General features: G+C 35.4%; 1 protein-coding gene across 2 annotated transcripts in view; it reads right to left on the bottom strand.

Annotated features, from left to right (window-relative positions):
* Chic1 (cysteine rich hydrophobic domain 1) overlaps nucleotides 1–18621 on the bottom strand; it is a 95548-nt gene extending 76927 nt beyond the window's left edge. For both annotated transcript variants that reach the window (XR_006855610.2, XM_046462164.2), the window contains exons 1-3: nucleotides 18159–18621; nucleotides 8427–8481; nucleotides 448–603 (exon numbers count right to left, since the gene is read on the bottom strand). Coding sequence is in view for 1 of the 2 variants with exons in the window: in XM_046462164.2 (XP_046318120.1) it covers nucleotides 448–603; nucleotides 8427–8481; nucleotides 18159–18457 (510 nt within the window). In the remaining variant the exon portion in view is untranslated. The remainder of the gene's footprint in view (nucleotides 1–447; nucleotides 604–8426; nucleotides 8482–18158) is intronic.
* Nucleotides 18622–21547: the final 2926 nt, after the last annotated feature.

The following is a 21547-nucleotide window of genomic DNA, read 5'->3' as shown; positions in this document are numbered from 1 at the left end:
AGATTGTATAAAGAGAATAAGCAGTCCACCTATATTTATATTTACCTGAGTTCTTTACTTTCACTGTATTTACTTAAAATGACAGGAATGCATATTAAGTGATAAAGTATTGATAAAGGTTGGATAAATGGCTCATTTTAGAGTTTATTTATCTCTGAAATGATACCATTGGAGCTGGGGAAATAGCTCAGTTGGTAGAGTACTTGCCTCAAATGCATGCACAAGGCCCTGGATTCAATACCCACACCACAAAAACAAAAAACAATTTAAAAAAACATGGCAATTACTGTGTTGCATACCTTAATTTTTTTTTAAATAAAATGATACCATTGTTATGGAAATTAAATAAAATTAAGTAAAGTACATGGAAATAGTTCTTGACCCATAGCAAGTGTGCAATAAATGTTAGCTTTTACTATTGTTATACAATAGAATGGTTATACTCACTCTTTTGTTGAGACAAATAACAGGCCACAGGCTGCAACCCAGTGTGCAACAGCAGCAGAGACATCCACAGAGCAGCCACTTCACATTGACTGGGAGAGCCTTTTTCAAACATGAATTCACACGGCCAATGCTGGTCTTAAATTCTTCTGGGGCCACCTACAACAAGGGCACTATCTTTAACAATTTGTGGGCAGCTTCCTACTATTTGTCTCTAAACATAAGGAAAATGTCTTATTACAAACATTTTAAGGAATTAACAATGTCGAAATATACTTTTTTCCCATCTCTTCCCATAAATATGTATCACATGGTCTTGGGAGACATCGGGAAGTAAAATAATATAATTTTATGCTCCCAGATCTTAACCTGATGTTTGAAAAAAATCTTTTGAAATGACCTACAATAAAATGACAGTAGCAAAACTGATGGTAAAAGATACCCACCAACCAGTTTTGTTACCAAATATTCTCATTATTAAGGCAATATTGTTTATAGTCTTCAGGTACTCTGACTTAAAGTATTCTGAATTCAGACTGGAAGCATAAGACAACAATAATAATAAAAAAACAAATACTACCAGAGGAAACAGAATTCAAGTTAGAACTTTGCAATACTCCTGGATTAATTCTAAAATGCTAACTCTTCAACCTTTCCTCCCTGGCAAAGTTGCAACCTTAAGACTTGCCAATGTTTACAGGGAAACTTTACACTAACAAAAGATAATATCTTAGTAATTACATTCAAAACAGTCTGTTGATACTCAGCATAAAATGGACTCATAAGTGCTCTAAATTTTGAAAGTTGAAAGGTCTTTAAATGCACAAATTTAATATTTCTAGTTACTACCTCCATTCCTGGAAGGGCTGCTTGTGCCTCTCTGAAAACGACAAAGTCAGTTCAAAGGCATGAACATGACCAGCAATCAGATTTATACCAAAAATTCTGCTTGAAGGTTATACAATTCAAAGGTGTACAGGTTGTTCTCAGTAAAATCACATTTTTGGACCACACACTGATCACTCTTAATTTAGAAAGCTATCAGACTGCAAAATTTATGGGAAAATATTTCAGCATCAGAGTATGAAAGCAAAAATTATGAAATTGGCAGGAAAAGTAGGTACTCTAAAATGTAAACTCCTTAGTACATTAGGTACCAAAACTATACAGCTCTACTTTCCCAAATACAAAGTTGTATTAAAATTTTACAAATTATTACATTTTATCTTTTAACAGGTTTCTTAGAATCAACATACAAAACATATCTATTAGCAGATGCTATAGAAATAAATACATGACCAAAGAATTCATCACTATTATGATTAAAACATTAAGCATATAAGCTTTCTTAGAATTGTTCATATCATCCAATAAGGTTAATTGCTTAGCACATGAGTCTGATTTTCTTCCTAACAATCAACAGTTATCAAGCCATAAGGCTCAAAATTTTTCCTACATGACAAAAGTAAACTAGTTTCATTTTCCTGTCAATAACATGACACAATGGCAATCACCGTGTAAAAAAAAATTCCAATTAAGTGCCAAAATTTCAGGGGTAAAAATGAAAATAAGATTCAGAGAATCATGCCTTATAACTGAAAATAGAAAACACTCATAATTTAAGCACATTAGACAATAAATCAAGAGATCTGAATCTAGTTCTTATTAGCTATGAAAAATCCCAGGCAAAATTATTTAGTTTTTCTCAGTCTTAGTTTCTCATTTATACAACAGAATAATAATTTTTATTTTATATACTCACTGGGAATGGAAATTACATCTTAGAACTTCCTGAATGAAATACTCTGACAAAGAAATTTGTAAATCATATCTCTGAGTAGATTTGATAAAAAGAAAAGCTGTCTTTTGCAAGGACTCTCACCTGAAAGCAGACAGTTTAATCAGGTAATTACTTATAGTCCACAGTTTTCCTAGATATTATTAAAAGGATATTATTATATTACATTATATATTATTTCATAATATGTTATAAAAAAGATAACTGCTACATTTTGGATGTAGATTCAGTGGTCTTCAGTTCTTCAATTCTTCAGAGAAGATGATCTTTTTCTTTCTCTGTCTCTCTCTCGGTGTGGGATATTGAATCCAGAGCCTTATGTGTGCTAAAACTTGCACTCTACCACTAAGCAAGATCCCCAGCCTCTTAGTGTTCTTTTTAAAAAAAAAAAAAAAAATTTTTTTTTTAGTTGTAGACAGACACAATACCTTTATTTTGTTTTTTATGTGTTGCTGAGGATCAAACCCAGTGCCTTCCACTTGGGAGGCCAGTGTTCTGCCACTGAGCTACAACCTCAGAACCTCAGCCCCCCCATGTCCTTTTTAAAAACAAGGTATCAAATTACTACCTTAAGATTTACCTCTCCAGGGTCTGGGATTGTGAGTCAGTGGCAGAGTGCTTGCCTTGTACATGTGAGGCACTGGGTTCAATCATCAGCACCATATAAAAATATACAAAATAAAGATATTGTGTCCATGTATAACTAAAAGATATTTTATTGTATTTATTTATTTTTAATATTTTTTAAGTTGTAGATGGACCGCATGCCTTTATTTTGCTTATTTACTTTTATGTGGTGCTGAGGATCGGACCCAGTGCCTCACACTTGTGAGGCAAGTGCTCTACTGCTGAACCAAAGTCCCTAAAGAATATTTTTTTAAAAAAGATTTACCTCTCCAAAAGAGAGATATTCAACTTTCTTTTTCCTAGGGAATTACTGAGTAACCAAGTAAAAGTTAAAATAAAGAAAAATACACATTTAGCTTCAATCTGTAGCATAATATCACTACCAAATCTCTTTAAATTGTGCATTCTGAATCAATAATACATTTTAAATATGGCAAATTATGATATAAACTCATACAAATAATAAAATTATTACTCTGCCCATTAACAAATTTAAAAGCTTAGAATCTAAATTTTTATTTTAAAGTAAATACAAGTACACTTCACAAATATTAAAAGTAAAGGGTGGGAGGTGGGGTTGTGGCTCAGTGGTAGAGTGTTCACCCAATATGCATGAGGCACTGGGTTCAATCCTCAGCACCACATAAATATAAAATAAAGATATTGTGTCCACCTAAAACTAAAAAAGTAAATATTTTTTTAAAAAGTAAAGGGTAAAAAAAGTAACCAAGTAAAAGTTAAATGCAGAAATGAGTCAGTCCAAAGAACTGAGCTATGGAGCTTTAGAAAACTCTATGTCCACCAGGGAAGAAGGGTGTTAAAAGTCTGAGGGATATTAAAGCTACAAAACAAAAAGGGAAAAGAAAATCTGGATTTATTTATTTATTTACTTATTTATTTTTATTGTTGGTTGTTCAAAACATTACATAGTTCTTGACATATCACATTTCACACATTTGATTCAAGTGGGTTATGAACTCCCATTTTTACCCCGTATACAGATTGCAGAATCACTTCGGTTACATATCCACTGTTTTACATATTGCCATACTAGTGTCTGTTGTATTCTGCTGCCTTTCCTATCCTCTACTATCCCCCTTCCCCTCCCCTCCAGTCCCCTCGGATCTTCTCTCTCTACCCCATCTACTCTAATTCATTTCTCCCCCTTGATTTTTTTCCCTTTCCCCTCACTTCCTCTTGTATGTAATTTTGTATAACAATGAGGGTCTAGAAAAATCTGGATTTAAAAGAAAACATGGTAAATAAAATAAATTATATGCCAAGGCATATGATTTTTTAATAAAACATGTTTTATTACATGTTTCTGGAAGTGAAAACAAAAACATTTCTAAAATGTGGCAATTTTCCTTCATCCCCACTAACACTTTCCACTTTTAACAAATAGTTTCAGTTTATACTCTTACCACAGACAAATTAAACATTAAAATATTCAAGTCAATAAAATTGAGAATTCAAATTTTTGAAGTCGTCAAATATAAAGAAGTAAAACTTTTACTAGATTTTAAAACAATAAACTAAGATCTTCATTTTGACTTTAAAAGGAGGCCAAGACTGTCTGAAAAAAACTGTACTGAATAACAGTAAAAGTCATAAAATCTCTAGAGATAAAGGCATAGGAAATGAGAACTGGTTAACTCTCAATTTTAAACAATGTGAAAGACATGTTTAGTTAACTGTGTAGAATCAGAGTTAATAACATCTTACTCATTTACTTCCATATAATTGAGTATCTCTAGTAATGAAGGTTAGCTGGAAGCCCCTTAATTTCTAGCTGAATGGTAGGCTGTAAAGAAACATTTCATTCCTTTTGACTCTCTTGGAAAGAAAAAAAGAAAAACTACATCATAAAGGTGGGGAAAAGGGTCATAATATTTTATAACAGGATGCAGGAGACTGTGCAAACAGAAGAAAATCTAAGCAAACCCCAGCAGGATTGGTTTGCCTCTTTCAGTTGTAGGGAACACAACCCTATCAATCTCTTTTTCATATTGGATCACAATAGTAAAGGTAAATTTTTATGGCTTAAAATTCCTAACACTGCACACTAATCTTCCCATAACATCATTTAATTCTTTCAAGCTGAGGCGGAAGCTTTAATTTCTTTTCTTTTCTCTTTTATTTTTAAATATTTTTTTAGATGTCAATGGACTTTTATTTTTTAATTTATTGATATGTGGTGCTGAGAATCGAACCCAGTGCCTCACACATGCTAGGCAAGTGCTTTATCCAATACATGAGAAAATTTGCACACTATAAATAATGCATACTTGAATAAAATCCACATATCATTATGACATGTGCTACAAAATGGCCACCACAGCCCCTTTAATTTCTTTTCTGAAGTTCTGAGTTCTTTCTTTTTCTGGTTACCAGAATCTGTGTGCATATACCTTGCTTGATAATTCTTATGATAGAAGATCTTTAGTGAAACACAGAAAACAATCTTTTCTGCACTTAATATAAAATATTACCTTTTTCTTTGCATTTTCTTAACACAAAAGAAGCAAAAAATGAATTCTGACAAAATGGCCTTTCAGGTTTTCAGAATTCACTCTGCAATTTTGATTACCTCAGGCAGGCACAAAAGCTATTTACAATCTCATTCATGTTGGAAAACTGATTTCATAAAGAGTACTTTTTCTATTTGAGCTATTGTATTTATTCACTTTTAAATATTTTAACAAAAGGGCTATTATGTCTGGAATTCAAACGTTTTTTCTTTTAAATTTTTTCTGTAAGGTCTCTTCCCCCAGTTATCAGAGAAGCATTTTGATAATTCAGAGTAACCTATACAAATGAAAGTGCTTACTGAAGAAGAAATTTTCTCATTAAAAAAATTAATAAAAATTCATGTTATTACTATGCGACTTTAAAAAAATCAGACCTTCAGGGGCTAGGGGTAGAGGTGAGTGGTAGGGTGCATGCTCAGCATGCCCAAGGCTCTGGGTTCCACCCCCAGCTCCTAAATAAATAAATAGACCTTCAGAATTCTTTTTAGTGATTTTCTTATCATCAAACACACACTAGGAAAAACATCACAGTATCATTTATGCTTTATCCAATACACGAGAAATTTTACACACTATAAATAATACATACTTGAATAAAATCCACATATCATTATGATGTGTGCTACAAAATGGCCACCTGAAAAGAAGGGATGGCTTTAAGAACAGCTCCTACCCAGACCATTTAGGCTGTGTGAATATACCAAAAGTAGCTCACCATTCTTATTCCTCTAATTTAAAACAATTATACTATCTTTCTGATGTGTGGAATTTTTTGTTGAGGTGTGAAAAGATATTCTAATAATTCCTGGAACACAAAAAAAATGACCAATTGGGGCTGGGATTGTGGTTCAGCGGTAGAGCGCTTGCCTAGCCCATGTGAGGCTCTGGGTTTGATGCTCAGCACCACATAAAAATAAAATAAAGATATTGTGTCCAACTACAACTAAAAACTAATAAATATTTAAAAAAAACAATTTACAAAACAGAATTCTAACACTGGGAAATGAACTCAATTGACAATTTTAGGTTTTTCATTTGTTAGAATTTCTTGGACTTGTAATTCAAACTTAAAATACTAAGCCAAGGGCTGGGGATGTGGCTCAAGCGGTAGCGCGCTTGCCTGGCATGCGTGTGGCCCGGGTTCGATCCTCAGCACCACATACAAACAAAGATGTTGTTTCTGCTGAAAACTAAAAAATATTAAAAAATTCTCTCTCTCTCTCTCAAAAAAAAAAAAAATACTAAGCCAATACTAAAGCTGGATGAAACTACTAAAGACAACACATGCAAAAACATGTAGAGAATGTCTTCTATTGCAGATGTTTTAATTCATTCTCTTTAATACTGAATTTATCATCTTTCTACCATATAGAATTCAAGAGATACTTTCATGACTGTTTTATTCATTTGGAGGAAACATTTATGATTAATCTGTATAAAAAAATCTAAATCTAATCTGTTGCTTCAATTTGTAAATTATTCTAAATGATAAGGATAAGAAGGTAGAACACAGCAGAAATTAAGGCCAAAATCTCACACCAAAGGGGTTTCTTTGTGTGTTTTAAAAAGTTAAATGGCAACGTATTTTCAAATGTTAACTTAGCCTGGTACTATGCTTATTATTATAGGGAAGGATCTGATATTATACTTCAGGAGATATAAAAAGGGCCAACAATCAATACCCAAATTAGTAGTGGAACCAAAGAATAAATTATTACTCAGATGAAGAAAAAGTGGTAAAAGCAGTTAGAAATAGAAAGAAAGTGAGTAACCTAAAAAAACAATCAAGGTGAAACTGGAATACACTGAGAACAGTTAACAGTAACCCAGACTAACACTGGGGAGTTAATATGTACCTGAGAATATACTAGGAATTGCATATATGCATGCTCATTTAATCTAACACAAAAAAGTGAGGTAACTATCAGCATCATCTCTATTTTTCACCTAAGAAGTGTGGCTCAGAAGTGGCTTGCCCAAAGCCCATAGCCAGGAAGTGATAGAACATGTGTTGCAACCAAGACCTGACTACAAAGCTTGTATACTCTGTGAGCCAAATAAAGTATAAATTACCTTTCAGGGTTAAATAAATTAAGCTGAAATGTCTTATGATTTCTGAGATACCTCTTGAAAAAGGAAATTATTTTGGAATCTTTTTCTCTTCTCCCAATCACAAAGGTGGCTGAGGGAGAGCAGGGAAGATTAGAATTAGGCCTTTAAAAATGAAGAGTAAATGGCTGAAAAACACATCATGACAAAAAAGAGCTAATATTAGTACAAGGAGATTATTTTAGGGAAGAATTTAGAAGAAGAGAGAACAAATTAAAAGTAAATTAAATTTCAAAAGGTAATAGCTGCATAATTTAAAAATGAAAACCATATGAAAAATTGTGCTGTACATGTGTAATAAGAATTGTAATGCACTCTGCTGTCATATATAACAAATTAGAATAAAAAATGAAAAACAATGCTAAAAGATGTTCAGAAAATAGCCTCATTCTCACCCTTGCTAGAAGTCTTCGAATTAAGCCTCAATGCAAGACTATTCTAATGAATATAAAGGAAACAGGTAATAATTTCTTACAGTGAGTCCAATTTTAGAAACTCAAACTATTTGAAAGATAAAACAATATCTAACCAAAAATTTGATACTTTACATATAGAACAAATCATACCACATGGCACTTTAAAAAATGGTGATACAATTAAAAATAATGTTGTTTTGAAAACATTGGATATCAATGACCTAAATGAATACAATTATAGCTACCTGTGCTGGAAAAATTGCAAAAGTTAAAAAACTGAACACAAATAATAGCCAGCATTAATGAACAACAGATGAAATAACTGGTCAGAGGCTGGTAGTCATGGAGACAGCTTTTAGTCACCTCCAACACAGGTTCCAAGTTCGGAGGCTTCCTGGTATTTTATTTAATTACCAATGAGTCAAAGAATTTGTCATAACACTGAATAAGCCATAAAACGATGGGTTAAAATTGGAAAATTCAAAGCAAAATTTCACTTACCTTCCCTGTTAGAACTGAAGGAAATTCAGTATCAAACTTGTTGCTCAAGCCAAACCTTAAAAACAAAGAACAAAATATATTCTATCCAGCATATTTAACCTTTTTCCTTTCTTTAAAAAAAATTACAAGCCTGTTTATTTTTCTTTTGGTTTTCTGATTTTAAAATGTCTCTTGAATATATACATTTTTATGTTTTTGTACCAGTTTAAAAGAAACTTAATTTAAAAAATAGATACAGAGTCTTAAAAAACATTAAATTAAAAAACAAAATTGTCCTGGATTTTTTTTCTGGTACTGGGGGATCAAAGCCAGAGCCTCATGCATACTAAGACAAGTGCTCTATCACTGCACTACACTCCCAGCCCAGTGGAAGAAAAATATGATAGTTATAGAAAGTAAATCTCTGACTTTTAATCCAAATTAATAGTAAAAGAACTTTTATAAGAGTAAATGTTGGGCTGGGGCTGGGGTTCAGCAGTAGCACACTTGCCTGGCATGTGTGAGGCACTGAGTTTGATTCTCTGCATCACATATAAATAAGTAAATAAAACAAAGGTCTATCAACAACTAAAAAATGTTTTAAAAAAGAGCAAATGTTATAATAAAAATATCCCTCTTTACCATTAATGTAGCCTTTGGAACTATATGATTTATAACTTGTGAACAGTTACTTTCAATATACTCAAGGATTGATCCTTATGAGTGGCTTTCATGTGTTCAATGAATTTTAAGAAAACAGATTTCACCCTCTAAGGCTTTCTCTTCCATTATGCTCACTAAAATATGTAATAAGAAGTCAAAACTTCACACACACACACACACACACAGTCAATAAATGGGCAAAAGAACTAAACAGACATTTCTCCAAAGAAGAAATACAACAGACAATATATGAAAATATGTCCAACATCCCTAGCAACCAGGGAAATGCAAATCAAAACAACACTGAAATTTTATCTCACTCCAGTTATAATGGCAATCATCAAGAATAAAAATAATAATAAATACTAGCAAAGATGTGGGGGAAGAGGCACATTCATACTTTGTTGGTAGGACTGAAAATTATCACAACCATTTTGGAAAACACTATGAAAATTCTTCAAAAGACTAGGAATGGAACTACCATATGACCCAGAAATCCCACTCCTTGGCATTTATTCAAAGGAACTGAACTAAGCATACTATAGTAAAACAGGAACACCACTGTTTATAGCAGTGAAATTCACAACAGCCATGTTATAGAACCAGCCCATCAACAGATGAATGGATAAAGAAAATGTGGGATATAAACCAACGGAGTTTTATTTGGTTGTAAAGAATAACAAACTTACGGCATTTACCAGTAAATGGATGGAACTGGAAAGTATCATGCTAAATGAAATAAGCTCAGAAAGTCAAAGATCAAATGTCTTCTCTCCTTTGCAGAAGCTAGAGAGAAATAAGGAAATAAAAGGGGAAGGATCCCATGATAAAAGAAGAAGGATCAGTGGAGTAGAAGGAGACTGAGAGGGAAGGAGGACAGGAAAATGAGGAACTGCGGAATGAAACTGACCAAATTATGCTATATACATATACAAATATACCACACTGAATCCACTTTTATGCAAATCTATAAAGCATCAATTAAAAAGATAAGAAATAGAAGGAAGACCACTATAGTACAGGAAGGAGAACAGGGGAAGTGAGGAAAGGAGGGAAAGTGGAAATACTGGGGATTATAATGGAGCAAATTATATTCCTTATATATATGAATGTGAAAATGAATCCTATTATTATGTATAACTATAATACACTAATAAAAATATTTTTAAAGAAGTCAAAATTAATTTTATTAGCTTTGCTCACCTATTTGTTGATTTCAGTAGGGACAATATAGTTACTTCCTCAATGTCACACCATATCATAGTGACTACAATTTTAAACAAAAACATTGAGAACTCCACGAGGAAGGCAGTAAGAGTAAAAGTTACCAATAACTATGTGCTTACCAGGCTACCTACTGTGCTAAGTATATTACTACAAAACTTTAAAAACCCTCAAGAGAAGTATTATTATCCCCATTTTGGGGGCAAGGAAGCTGACAATAAGAAAAAATAAATAAATACATTAATTACATGACTTGCTCAAAGTCATGTATATACTAAATAAGTGGGGGAAAACAAAATTCATATGCTGATCCCTATGCCTTTTCTGTTCTGTATTAAGCTCCTTGAGAACAGAAACCATGGGTTATTTTGCTCCTTCCATTATAGATAATACTATAATGCAATCCAGTAGTTTTTTTCAGTACCAGGGAATGAACCCAGGGCACTTTACCACTAAGCTACATGGGGTCCCTCCCCCAGCCTCCACACACTTTTTTTTTTTTTTTTTTTGAGACAGAGTCTCATTAAGTTGCTGAGGGCCTCCCTAAATTGCTGAGGCTGGCCTTGAATTTGTAATCCTCCTTTCTCAGTCTCCTGAGCCACTAGGATTACAGGAGTAGGTTTTTAATAAAAGTTTGCAGAAAAGTTCACTGAATAAGTTACTGTACTGTTTGATGTTTGATTCAACTGCTAGTTTGGTCTTAGGGACTTTAAAGAAATGTTAGGAATCCCACATCTAATTAAAACTCTATGCAAGAATTTCATATTCTCCTTATATCATTTATGTGAATAGTTCATTTTCAAGGACATGAGCCAATCTTAAGCACAAACACTCTCCATATGTAGCAGCCACTAGCATGATATATGTCTAGGCAAAAAATACTACATCTTATATGTTAAGAAATGTATTTTTATCAAAGTTCTATATTTAAAATAGTTAAGAAAATTAATTACCAATTGTAAAGACTTTAACTACATCAAAAAAGTCAGTCATTAACTCTGTTCAGGTGTGTATACAACATGTAATGAGAATACATATTCCCTCTAAATCTACAGACATAATAGTACATCTAAACTTAAAACCAGATGGGATATCCTATGCATAAATTTTATAACAATTTTCATCTGCTGCTTGAGTAATTGACATTCTAGTATTAAAAATATATTTGTATTTACATGCTAATTTAGTATTCAGTAATGAGACAACTATTTTAACAGAAAGAAACACATTTCACTTAAATCATTATTTAAGATGGGTACAGTGGTACATGCCAGTGATCTCAGCAACTTTGGAGGCTGAGGCAAGTTCAAACCCAGCCTCAGCCACTTAGTGAGACCCTAAGCAACTCAGGGATACCCTGTCTCTAATAAAATATCAAAAAGGGCTGGGGATGTGGCTTGATGATTAAGCAAATGTGCTGGGTTCAACCCCTGGTACCATAAATAAATTAATAAATAATTGTTTAGTGGCTTTATCACTACTCAAAAAAGACACAATTCATTATTCCACAGAGTAAATTCTTCTTGTGCAACAAAAAATTGATAGATTTTCACTTTTAAGAAAGACATATATTTTTTTTAAATGGTTTTTTTTTAAGAGAGAGAGAGAGAGAATTTTTTAATATTTATTTTTTAGTTTTCGGTGGACAGAACATCTTTGTTTGTATGTGGTGCTGAGGATCGAACCTGGGCCGAACGCATGCCAGGGGAGCGTGCTACTGCTTGAGCCACATCCCCAGCCCGAAAGACATATATTTTAAAGTAGAGCTTTATTTTCACACCATATCTAAATGCCTTTTAGATGCAACGTCAATAGCATACTTTTACCTCAACTGGAGTTTCCTACCATTTGAGCTTTTTGCCAGCTCTGCCATTCCTTTACTAGATATCAAATAAGTAGTAGATATAGACAGATGTATTTATCACAATGTTTAGAATATTTTTATTATTTAAAAAATTCTTAGCCGGGGCTGGGGATGTGGCTCAAGCGGTATCGCGCTCGCCTGGCATGCGTGCGGCCGGGGTTCGATCCTCAGCACCACATACAAACAAAGATGTTGTGTCCGCCGATAACTAAAAAATAAATATTAAAATTCTCTCTCTCAAAAAAAATAAATAAAAGCTATTTTTTATATTGTTGACACATACTGTGGACAATATAAAAAAATAAATAAATAAAATTCTCTCTCTCTCTCTTAAAAAAAAAAAAATTCTTAGCCAGGCTTGGTGGTGCACACCTGTAATCTCAGTGACTCAGAAGGCTGAAGCAGGAGGTTCATGAGTCCAAAGCCAGCCTCAGCAATGGCAAGGTGCTGAGCAACTCAGTGTGATCCTGTCTCTAAATAAAATACAAAATAGGGCTGGGGATGTGGCTCAGTGGTCAAGTGCCCCTGGGTTCAACCCCCAGTACCAAAACAAAAGAAAAATTCTTAAGCTTTGCTTATTTCAGGTGTACTTATCACCAGATAAAGGAACCCTCTATTGTTTTCATTTCCCTTTATTAACCTTTGAAATCTGATTTTTTTCTTTTCTTTTTGGTACCAGGGATTGAACCCAGAAGCACTTAACCACTGAGCCACATCCCCTGCCCGTTTTTATATTTTATTTTGGGTCTCACTGATTTGCTTAGGGGCTTGCTTAGCTACTGAGGCTGGCTTTGAACTTGCAATCCTCCTGCCTTAGCCTCCAGAGCAGCTAGGATTATAGGCATGTGCCAGGCTAAAATCTGATATTTTTTAATAGATGGAATATTTATTAAGCTTATTTTATATATATGTTGTGGATATACCTTTATTTTTTATATATATATTGGATGAACCTTTATTTTTATTTATTCATTTATAATGCTGAGGATAGAACCCAGTGCCCTCATACATGCTAGGCAAGATCTTTACCACTCAGTCAAAACCCCAGCCCCTGATTTTTTTGATGCTGCCATTTTACTGAAAATAATTTTTTATTCAGCAAAGACAAGTTCTTCTTGTCTTATTTACTGCCAAATTTAATGTCCTCCTCTAAGTAAAAAATTTTTCTCTTGACTTTGCAGCTGTGACACTGTTGATGATTTCCTTCCTAACATTCCTACTCTTTTCATTCTACACCAACTCTTAGCTTTAACTCATTTGCTTCACAAAGGCAAGTCTGCAGTTCATTAGCATCTGATAGCTTGGACAATCTCACCTATGCTAATGCCATCCGATCTATTTTTCTCTAGTAACAGGTATTTTTCCAACATGCTCTAGTCCTTCATCTTCAATTGTAAAATGAAATTTTCCATTTGGATATCTTGCCACAAAATAATACATTGTCAGGCTGGAGATGTGACTCAGTGGTTAAGTACCCCTGGGTTCAATCCCTGGTAACAAAAGAATATATGACGTCAAGTAAAACATATCTAAAATTAGATGTAACCCTTTCTTGGAAACTGTTTCCTCTTTGTACTTTACTCTCTTCCCTTAACCAAGACCTTGGTATCATTTTTTTGCCCCCTCCCTCTCCTATTTTTGCACCTTTATTAAAGTAAATATTCCCCAAATCCAGTCACTTGCTCCTTTAAATTCTCATAATGATTCTTTCCTTCTCATTGCCACTGCCTTGTCTTTGCCCATATGATTTTCTTGCTTCCTGTCCTTAGTTCAAATTGTACACAGCCTTTAGTTCCAACCCCACTATAATGCCTTGAATGCTCAAGTTAATATGGATTCCTTTTCTCTGAACACTCATAATCACTTCTGATCTGTATTACACAATTCAGCAATTAAAAAATTATCTTTAATTCTTTGCTGCCCCATATAAATATCGAAAAGGAAATGTTCTGGTTAGGTTTGTAAAGCCAGACCTGTATTTTGTTTTTTTTCTATATTCTTCCTAGTACTTAGCCCCAGTGCTGAAGTTCTTAAGAAATATTTGCTATATTAACATTACTGATTTTTCTCTAATATAAAAATTGTTATTTCTAAAAAGGTATATTAGAAATGGTAAAGAAAGTATTATTTTACTTCCTAAAACACTCCCTGGTGACCTATGTACAGTTGCCCCTGTCAGTATTCTATGAGGAATTGATTCCAGGCCCATCTTGGGTATCAAACTCCTTAGATGCTCAAATCCTTTATATTAAAACGACACAGTATTTGCATATAACATATGCATACCCTTCTGTATACTTCAAATAATCTCTATTATTACTTACAATAATACAATATAAATTCCATGTAAATGTTACATTGTATTGTTTAGAGAATAATGACAAGAAAAATGCCTGTACATGTTCAATATGATGTGATTTTTTTTTCAGATATTTTTGATGTGCAGTTGGTTCAATCTGTGGATGTGGACTAACTATATATCCATATCAAAAAAGTAAGAAGAAAAGCAAACTACGCTATTTCTCTCTTATAATTTTGGCTAAAAGTAGCAATCCTGTTTTTGCCTACCAGGGATTATTTTTCTCTAACTTTTCTCTTTAGAAACTGAGCACATAAAGAGAATATTTAACTCAAAGAACCTTAGGCCCAAGAGTTTCACTTACTAGCCACTAGCAAAATGCTGAAATGATTGCTGATGAACAAAATACCTCACCTGTTTCATAAACAACCCATTAAGAACTGTGAGTCCACAGAGGTTAGACAATCTCATCCACTTATTATTCATCATTGATAGATATTAGCCCAAGATGTGAGGCTCTTTAGTATCAGACAAACAGGCACTTGGGAACTGCTCAGGCTGCCATTTTATCGACTTCATTAAATATAGAATCTGTTATGTGTTTGAAGCCAACCCAGCTGGTGATTCTCAATTATTGCATTTTCTCTTTTTTAATATTTAATTTTTAGTTATAGATGGACACAATATCTTTATTTTATTTTTTATGTAGTGCTGAGGATAGAACCTAGTGCCTCAGGCATGATAGGTGAGTGCTCTACCTCTGAGCCACAACACCAGCCCTGTCAAGTGTTTTCAATGCCCCAATTTTTAATTTCTTGGAACAATTATTTGTAGTAAAGGAGATTGAGGCAAAGAAGAATGTGTCCTTTTAGTTGTTCTTCCCTCTTCTTCTCTCCCTTTTCATCTTTTTGAAAACAGCTATATATCAGCCTTTCAAACCTTGCACAAATTAAAGTTCCTGTGCCCAGGTTACTTAAGCATAATAAAATTCTGCCAACAAGAAACATGATTTCACTAGAAAACTTAGAACTGAGTCTGAAGCACATGCTCTGAATTCTATTTACTTTATCAAGGAAAGACTATGCCATATAATATAAATTTTTAAAAGATTCTATTTAGATCTCACTTATCTTTCATATGGAAATAATCACGTCTTTTTACACTGTAACAATGGCAAGTCACCAGAGATAGCTTCAGCATTCTCAAAGCCTAAAACCTTATGAAATATTCACTACACATAAATGCAAATTAACAATGCATCACTGTAATGCCTCAAAAACAGCTGACAGAAGAGGCATTCCATTTACTGATTTGGGAAGTATCAAAAATTTGCAGTGCTAAGTTTTTATAGAAATGTGCTGTTTGGCAAATTTGGCCATCTTTTTCTTTTCCTTTTTTCTTTGGTACTGAGGATTGAACCCAGAGGTGCTCAACCACCGAGACACATTCCCAGCCCTATTTTGTATTTTATTTAGGGGTCAAAGTCTCATTGAGTTGCTGAGGCTGACTTTGAACTTGCGTTCCACCAGCCTCCCAAGCCTCCAGCCTCAGCCTCAGCCTCCCAAGCTGCCAGAGCCGCTGGGATTACAGTCGTGTACCACTGCACCCAGCCATCTTTTTCAATTCTATATCTAATAACTTCAGCTTTTTTAGATTAGTTTTTTTAATATTTATTTTTTAGTTTTAGGTGGACACAATATCTTTATTTTATATTTATGTGGTGCTGAGGATCAAACCTAGTGTCTCATGCATGCTAGGTGAGCACTCCACCACTGAGCCACAATTCCAGCCCTTAGATTAGTTTTAATGAAACGATTTTATGAATCCCTGGGATTTGGTTAATCTAGAACCCCTACTAATTTCCATACAAGTGTGCTATCAAGGGTAAACATCCATGTTTTAAGAAATATAAAGAATGTGTAATGTCTATAAATAAGGAAAAAAATCTCATGAGATGTATTTTTTTCTGTATTTCAATACATTGGATCCAAATAGTTCTCCTAAAAATATCAAGAAGAAAACCGATAGAGGCCTGGGAATATAGCTCGGTTGTACAGTGTTTGCCTAGGATGTGCAAAGCCCTGGGTTGAATCCCCAGCATCTGCAAAAAAAAAAAAAAAAAAGAAAACTGATAGGTATACTTACATGCAATATCACTCACACTGGGCTGGGATTGTGGCTTAGTAGTAGAATGTTTGCCTAGCACGTGTCAGGGTTTGATTCTCAGCACCACATAAAAATAAATAAATTGATGTCCTTTTGGACCACAGGGCTCTTCCCAGATCAGAGAAGCCCAGGTGTAGGCTCTGCCAGAGCCAGAGGGACAACCCATCCTGGGAACTGCTCTGGGGCTAGGAGAGCAGCAGAGCCCACCAGGCCTTAGCAATAACTGGACCTAAGGAAGCTGCTGTCTTCTTTCCTGCCCCATGAGCAGCTCCATCCCTGGCAGGCTGCCCTGCCAATCCACTCCATTTTGTTCACGTTTCCTTTCCACTCTTCCTGCCAAGAGCAGGCCCCTGGCTCTGTCCTGGGGAACATGTATTTAAGAGAGACCTACACTGGTATTAAAGCTGGTTAGTTTTATAAAAATACATAAATAAAATAATAAATAAATTAACTAATTAAAAGATATTGTGTCCAACTACAACTAAAAAATAACTTAAAAAGCAATAAAAGGTAGCAGAATTAAGAATGAATACTAACACAATACTTAAATTTTCAAGTATTTACAATTCAAGCAAATAAATATGAGGAAGTACTCTTCAAAACACAGAAAGCTATCAATTTTTCTGCTTTGCAACTAAAATGTTGTGAAGTCCCTTCTCATTTTATTTTATGAAATATGATACAAGATTTCAATTTTTAAAAAGCCATACTGGCAAATTTTTAAGAAACCATCCTCACCTTCTGGAGGATTAATTTCCACATACATTTAATATTAATATATTTAGTATTAAGGCAAAAAAAAATCCCCTGGAGGTATTTTAAACTATCACGTAGCTGAAAGGTTTTAGAAACAACCTACTCCAAATCCTCATTTTGCATATGAAGAAACCAAGGCCCACACAAGGGAAGCAAATGACCAAGGTCACAGGGCCAGGAAGAAGCACTCGCACTTGCAAGATACCCCAGACTCAATCCCCTGCTCTTTCTATTTCCATAGCTGCCTATATTTAAGGAACGTCAGACTGAATAGTGCTCTAAACAGGGAAAGAATGACTGTATTCATTCATATAAGGATTAGAAAGGAAGAACGGATGGATGAATATGCAGGTGGATGGATGTTTACATTATTCAGAAAACATCACGTTTCTGTTTTTTAGAATCCAAACCTAGTTCTCCTCACATGGCACAGCAGTCACCGTTTTTCCACTAGACACCGATCCTGGCAGCAAAGAACCCTCTAGTACATCCTGCAGTTTAGAAAATATTCACTTGCCACCATACCTACACGAAAGGAAACTCACCCCTACTCCAATACCTCTCTCTGGCTTTCAAACCCCTAAGTTCCCAGTCATACGCTTACTCTTCACACGCTCACATTCTCCTTACTTACTTTACTTCTATTCACCCTCCTTTCTCCGTTTTGACCAGGTACGCCTCAGTCAGCCCTCCCCCCACTCCACAGGCCCCTCGTTCGTCTTCTCATTTCTCGGTCTCCAAATCACAGCCTTTTCAAACCTCATGGCCCCTTCTTGCTTACACAGTGATGTGGCCTGCGCCGCGCACCAGTACAGGGTCCGGGGCATATCTCCGCAGATGCTCCTCGCTCACTACCCGAGGCGGGGGCGGCACCTCCTCCTCATCATCATCTTCCGCCTCTTCTTCTTCTTCTTCTTCCTCCTCCTCCTCCTCCTCTTCCTCTTCTTCGTCATCATCGGGCCCAGAAACAGACGACAAAGACGACGGCGGCGACGACGACGTAGCGGCTTCTTCTTCTTCCTCTTCCTCCAGTTCCGAGATGGTGTCGAACTCCGCCATGTTGGGCAGCAGGATGCTCATCACGTGACCTCGAGATCGCCGCCACTCTCACCAAGAAGAGTTTGAACCTGCGGAGGTGCTGGAAGAGGAGGGGGAAGAACTGAAGAGAAAGAGGCGGGGGTGGGGATAGGACTTGAGGAGACGCGCCTGCGTGTTGGGCAGATCGAGTGTGGCAGTGATGTTGGAGGCGGAGGAATGAGGGAGAGAGGTGCAAAATCAGTGTACGCTTGCGCAGCTCCAAGGGGAGGGGGCCTTTAGAGGTGAACTGCAGGGAATTATCGAGGTCCGTTGGCAGGTGCTGCTCTCTTCTTGCTGCTCTTTGGGTGTCAGCTAGTTGTATCCCTGGGATGTACTTCTGATTTTTATATCCTATTAATTAATACTGGATCTTATTATTCTCAGTGGAGGCGATTGAAGGAAAGCACATTCTATAATAGTGAGCTTAGAACTTTGCCCAGAATATCTCAAGGTATACGTGTCTCAATATCTGATGTTTGTTCAGTATTACAGTGTAAGAGATCTGCATTAGAACTTTGCCACAACTTTAGAAGCGGGGTGAACATTTTTATTAACATGTTACTAAAGAGGAAACGTTACTAAAGAGGAAGACTTAATACTGGTCAGAGAGCTCTAACTGTATATCTTATTTAATCCTCCAAAACCCTGTATGATGATCTCATATTACACATGGGAAATGTAATTTTTTTCTTGTTATTTTTAGTTGTACATGGACACAATACCTTTGTTCTATTTATTTATGTGGTGCTGAGTTTGGAATCCAGTGCCTTAAACGGGATAGGCAAGTGCTCTAACCACTGAACCACAACCCCAGCCCAGGAAATTTAAATGGAGAGAGAATAAATGACTTGTAATGGAGCTACTAATGGCAGACCTGGTTTTTTATTTTATTTTTATAATTTTTGGTACCAGGGACTGAACCCAGGGGTGCTCAACCACTAAGCCACATTCCCAGCCCTTTTAATTTTTAAAATTTTTAGTTAAGGTCTTGCTAAGTTGCTTAGGGCCTCACTAAATTGCTGAGGCTGGCTTTGAACTTGCAATCTTCCTCCCTCAGCCTCCCAAACTGCTGGGATTTCAGGCGTTGGCCACCATACCAGCTCAGACCTGGTTTTAAATTTGGGAGTCCTTTCTGATTCCAGAAGCCCAGTAGCTTAACCAAAAGACCATACTGCATGAAGTTGTTTAGAAAAGTTTTGTAAAGTGGTGCATTTTAGGCTGGTTCTTGAAATGTGACTGAGAAAGAATATGCAGATTTGGATTTGAGGAATTTGTTGGGGGTTGGGTGGATGGAGGGAGTGTAGGAAGCATTCTAACTTAAGGAAACATTAATTAACATTATCCATTTTCCAGACACTGAGCTACATTCTTTTACATACAGTGTCTTTGTTAACCCTTAATCATGTGAGGTAGGCATCATCATACCTATTTTACAGATTATAAAACTGAGTCTCAGTAAATTTTAAGTAATTTGTTCAGATCTATGGTGATCTTTTTTCATTTCAAATGTTCTACCCTGTCTTCTCCACACCATTAAAATGCTTTAAAGATCACATATTTTAAGTGTACAAATAATGTGCCAAACTGGTTTGTATTTGGCAGCAGAACAAAATCATTAAGGCAATGAAGTCACACAGCTACTAATTAGCAGAACAATTATTGTAATCCAGGTATTCCAAATCCATCGGGTTTTTTTTTTTTTTGCTCTTTTTACTCTTTTTTTTTCTCTTTTTACCCTACAGCTGCATTTGGTTCTTCTCTTTCAAGAATCAAAAAGAGGGTCGGGGATTTAGCTCAGTGGTAGAGTGCTTGTCCAGCTTATGCAAGGCTCTGAAAAAAAAACGTAGAAGAGACTAAACCTTTTCCAAACATATTATCCATAAAGTAAACGTCACTAAGTCATTGTCTAGAGGGAAAAGTATTTTCCTGATGGCTCTTGCCATGGTAGTTTCTCTTTTCATGACTCAGAATCAGGGCAGGAAGGGAATATTTGAAGGAGAGAAAAGGAAAGGGGTAGGGATAGATTTTGTGACAAGTGCAAATAAGGTACTGAAACTATAATAAAAGTGAAGGGGCTGGGGTTGTGGCTTAGAAGTAGAGTGCTGGCCTAGTACATCCAAGGCCCTGGGTTTGATCCTCACCACCACATAAAAATAAATCAGTAAAATAAAGATATTGTGTCCAACTACAACTAAAAAAATTAAACATTTAAAAAAAATAAAAGTGAAGAAATGGTAGCTATGGGGGATGGGAAGGAAAGAGGGGAGATAGGGAAATTCTGTCAAAGTGGAAAGAGGCCCCTGACTTTAAGTCAGATGTCAAAAGGACAAAGCAGTTCAGAAAGTGCTATGCTTGGCTAAATGCACAAGTATAGTCAAATCAGCTAGTTTTCATGCTTATACATTGTGCTGAAAAGGCATATGTGATTCCAAAGGTAATTTGTTTTGCTGAACCATAGGAGAATTTGAAATTGGACAAACTAAGAGCAACACATTTTTTTATTCATTGTCAGTAAACATAAGAGACACATTTTCAGAATGATACTTCATCATTAAGAATAGTAAATGGAAGAGTGGGTAGAGATGAAAACAGGCCATGTAACATTCTGTCTACCTGATGTGGTAAGGAGGACATGGGGACAATTATTCCATCTATTGGTTGGGGATCTGAGGCATAGGTCACAATTTTAATAATCTGGGAAGATTTTATCATTGAAACAGCTGAAAAGAATGGTAACATTTTGGGCCTGGGGTTGTAGCTCAGTGGTAGAGCGCTTGCCTAGCACATGTGACACTGGGTTCATCATATAAAAAAATAAGTAAATAAAATAAAGTGTTTTTTAAAAGAATGGTAACATTTTAAAGATAGATTAAAGATTATTTTATTTATTAAAACATGAAATTCAGCCGGATGCGGTGGCACACTCCTGTAATTCCAGCTGCTCTGGAGCCTGAGGGAGAGGATTGCCGGTTCAAATCCAGCCTCAGCAATGATGAGGCACTAAGCAACTCAGTGAGACCCTGTCTCTAAATACACTGAGCCACATCCCAGCCCTAATTTTTTTCTTCCCTCCCTATTTTATATTTTATTTAG

The sequence above is a fragment of the Marmota monax genome, unplaced genomic scaffold (assembly GCF_021218885.2).
Source record: "Marmota monax isolate L192 unplaced genomic scaffold, Marmota_monax_Labrador192_F-V1.1 WCK01_AAM20220418_F8-fsc00192, whole genome shotgun sequence".
NCBI lineage: Eukaryota > Metazoa > Chordata > Mammalia > Rodentia > Sciuridae > Marmota > Marmota monax.
This window is presented reverse-complemented; position numbering and strand designations above follow the sequence as displayed.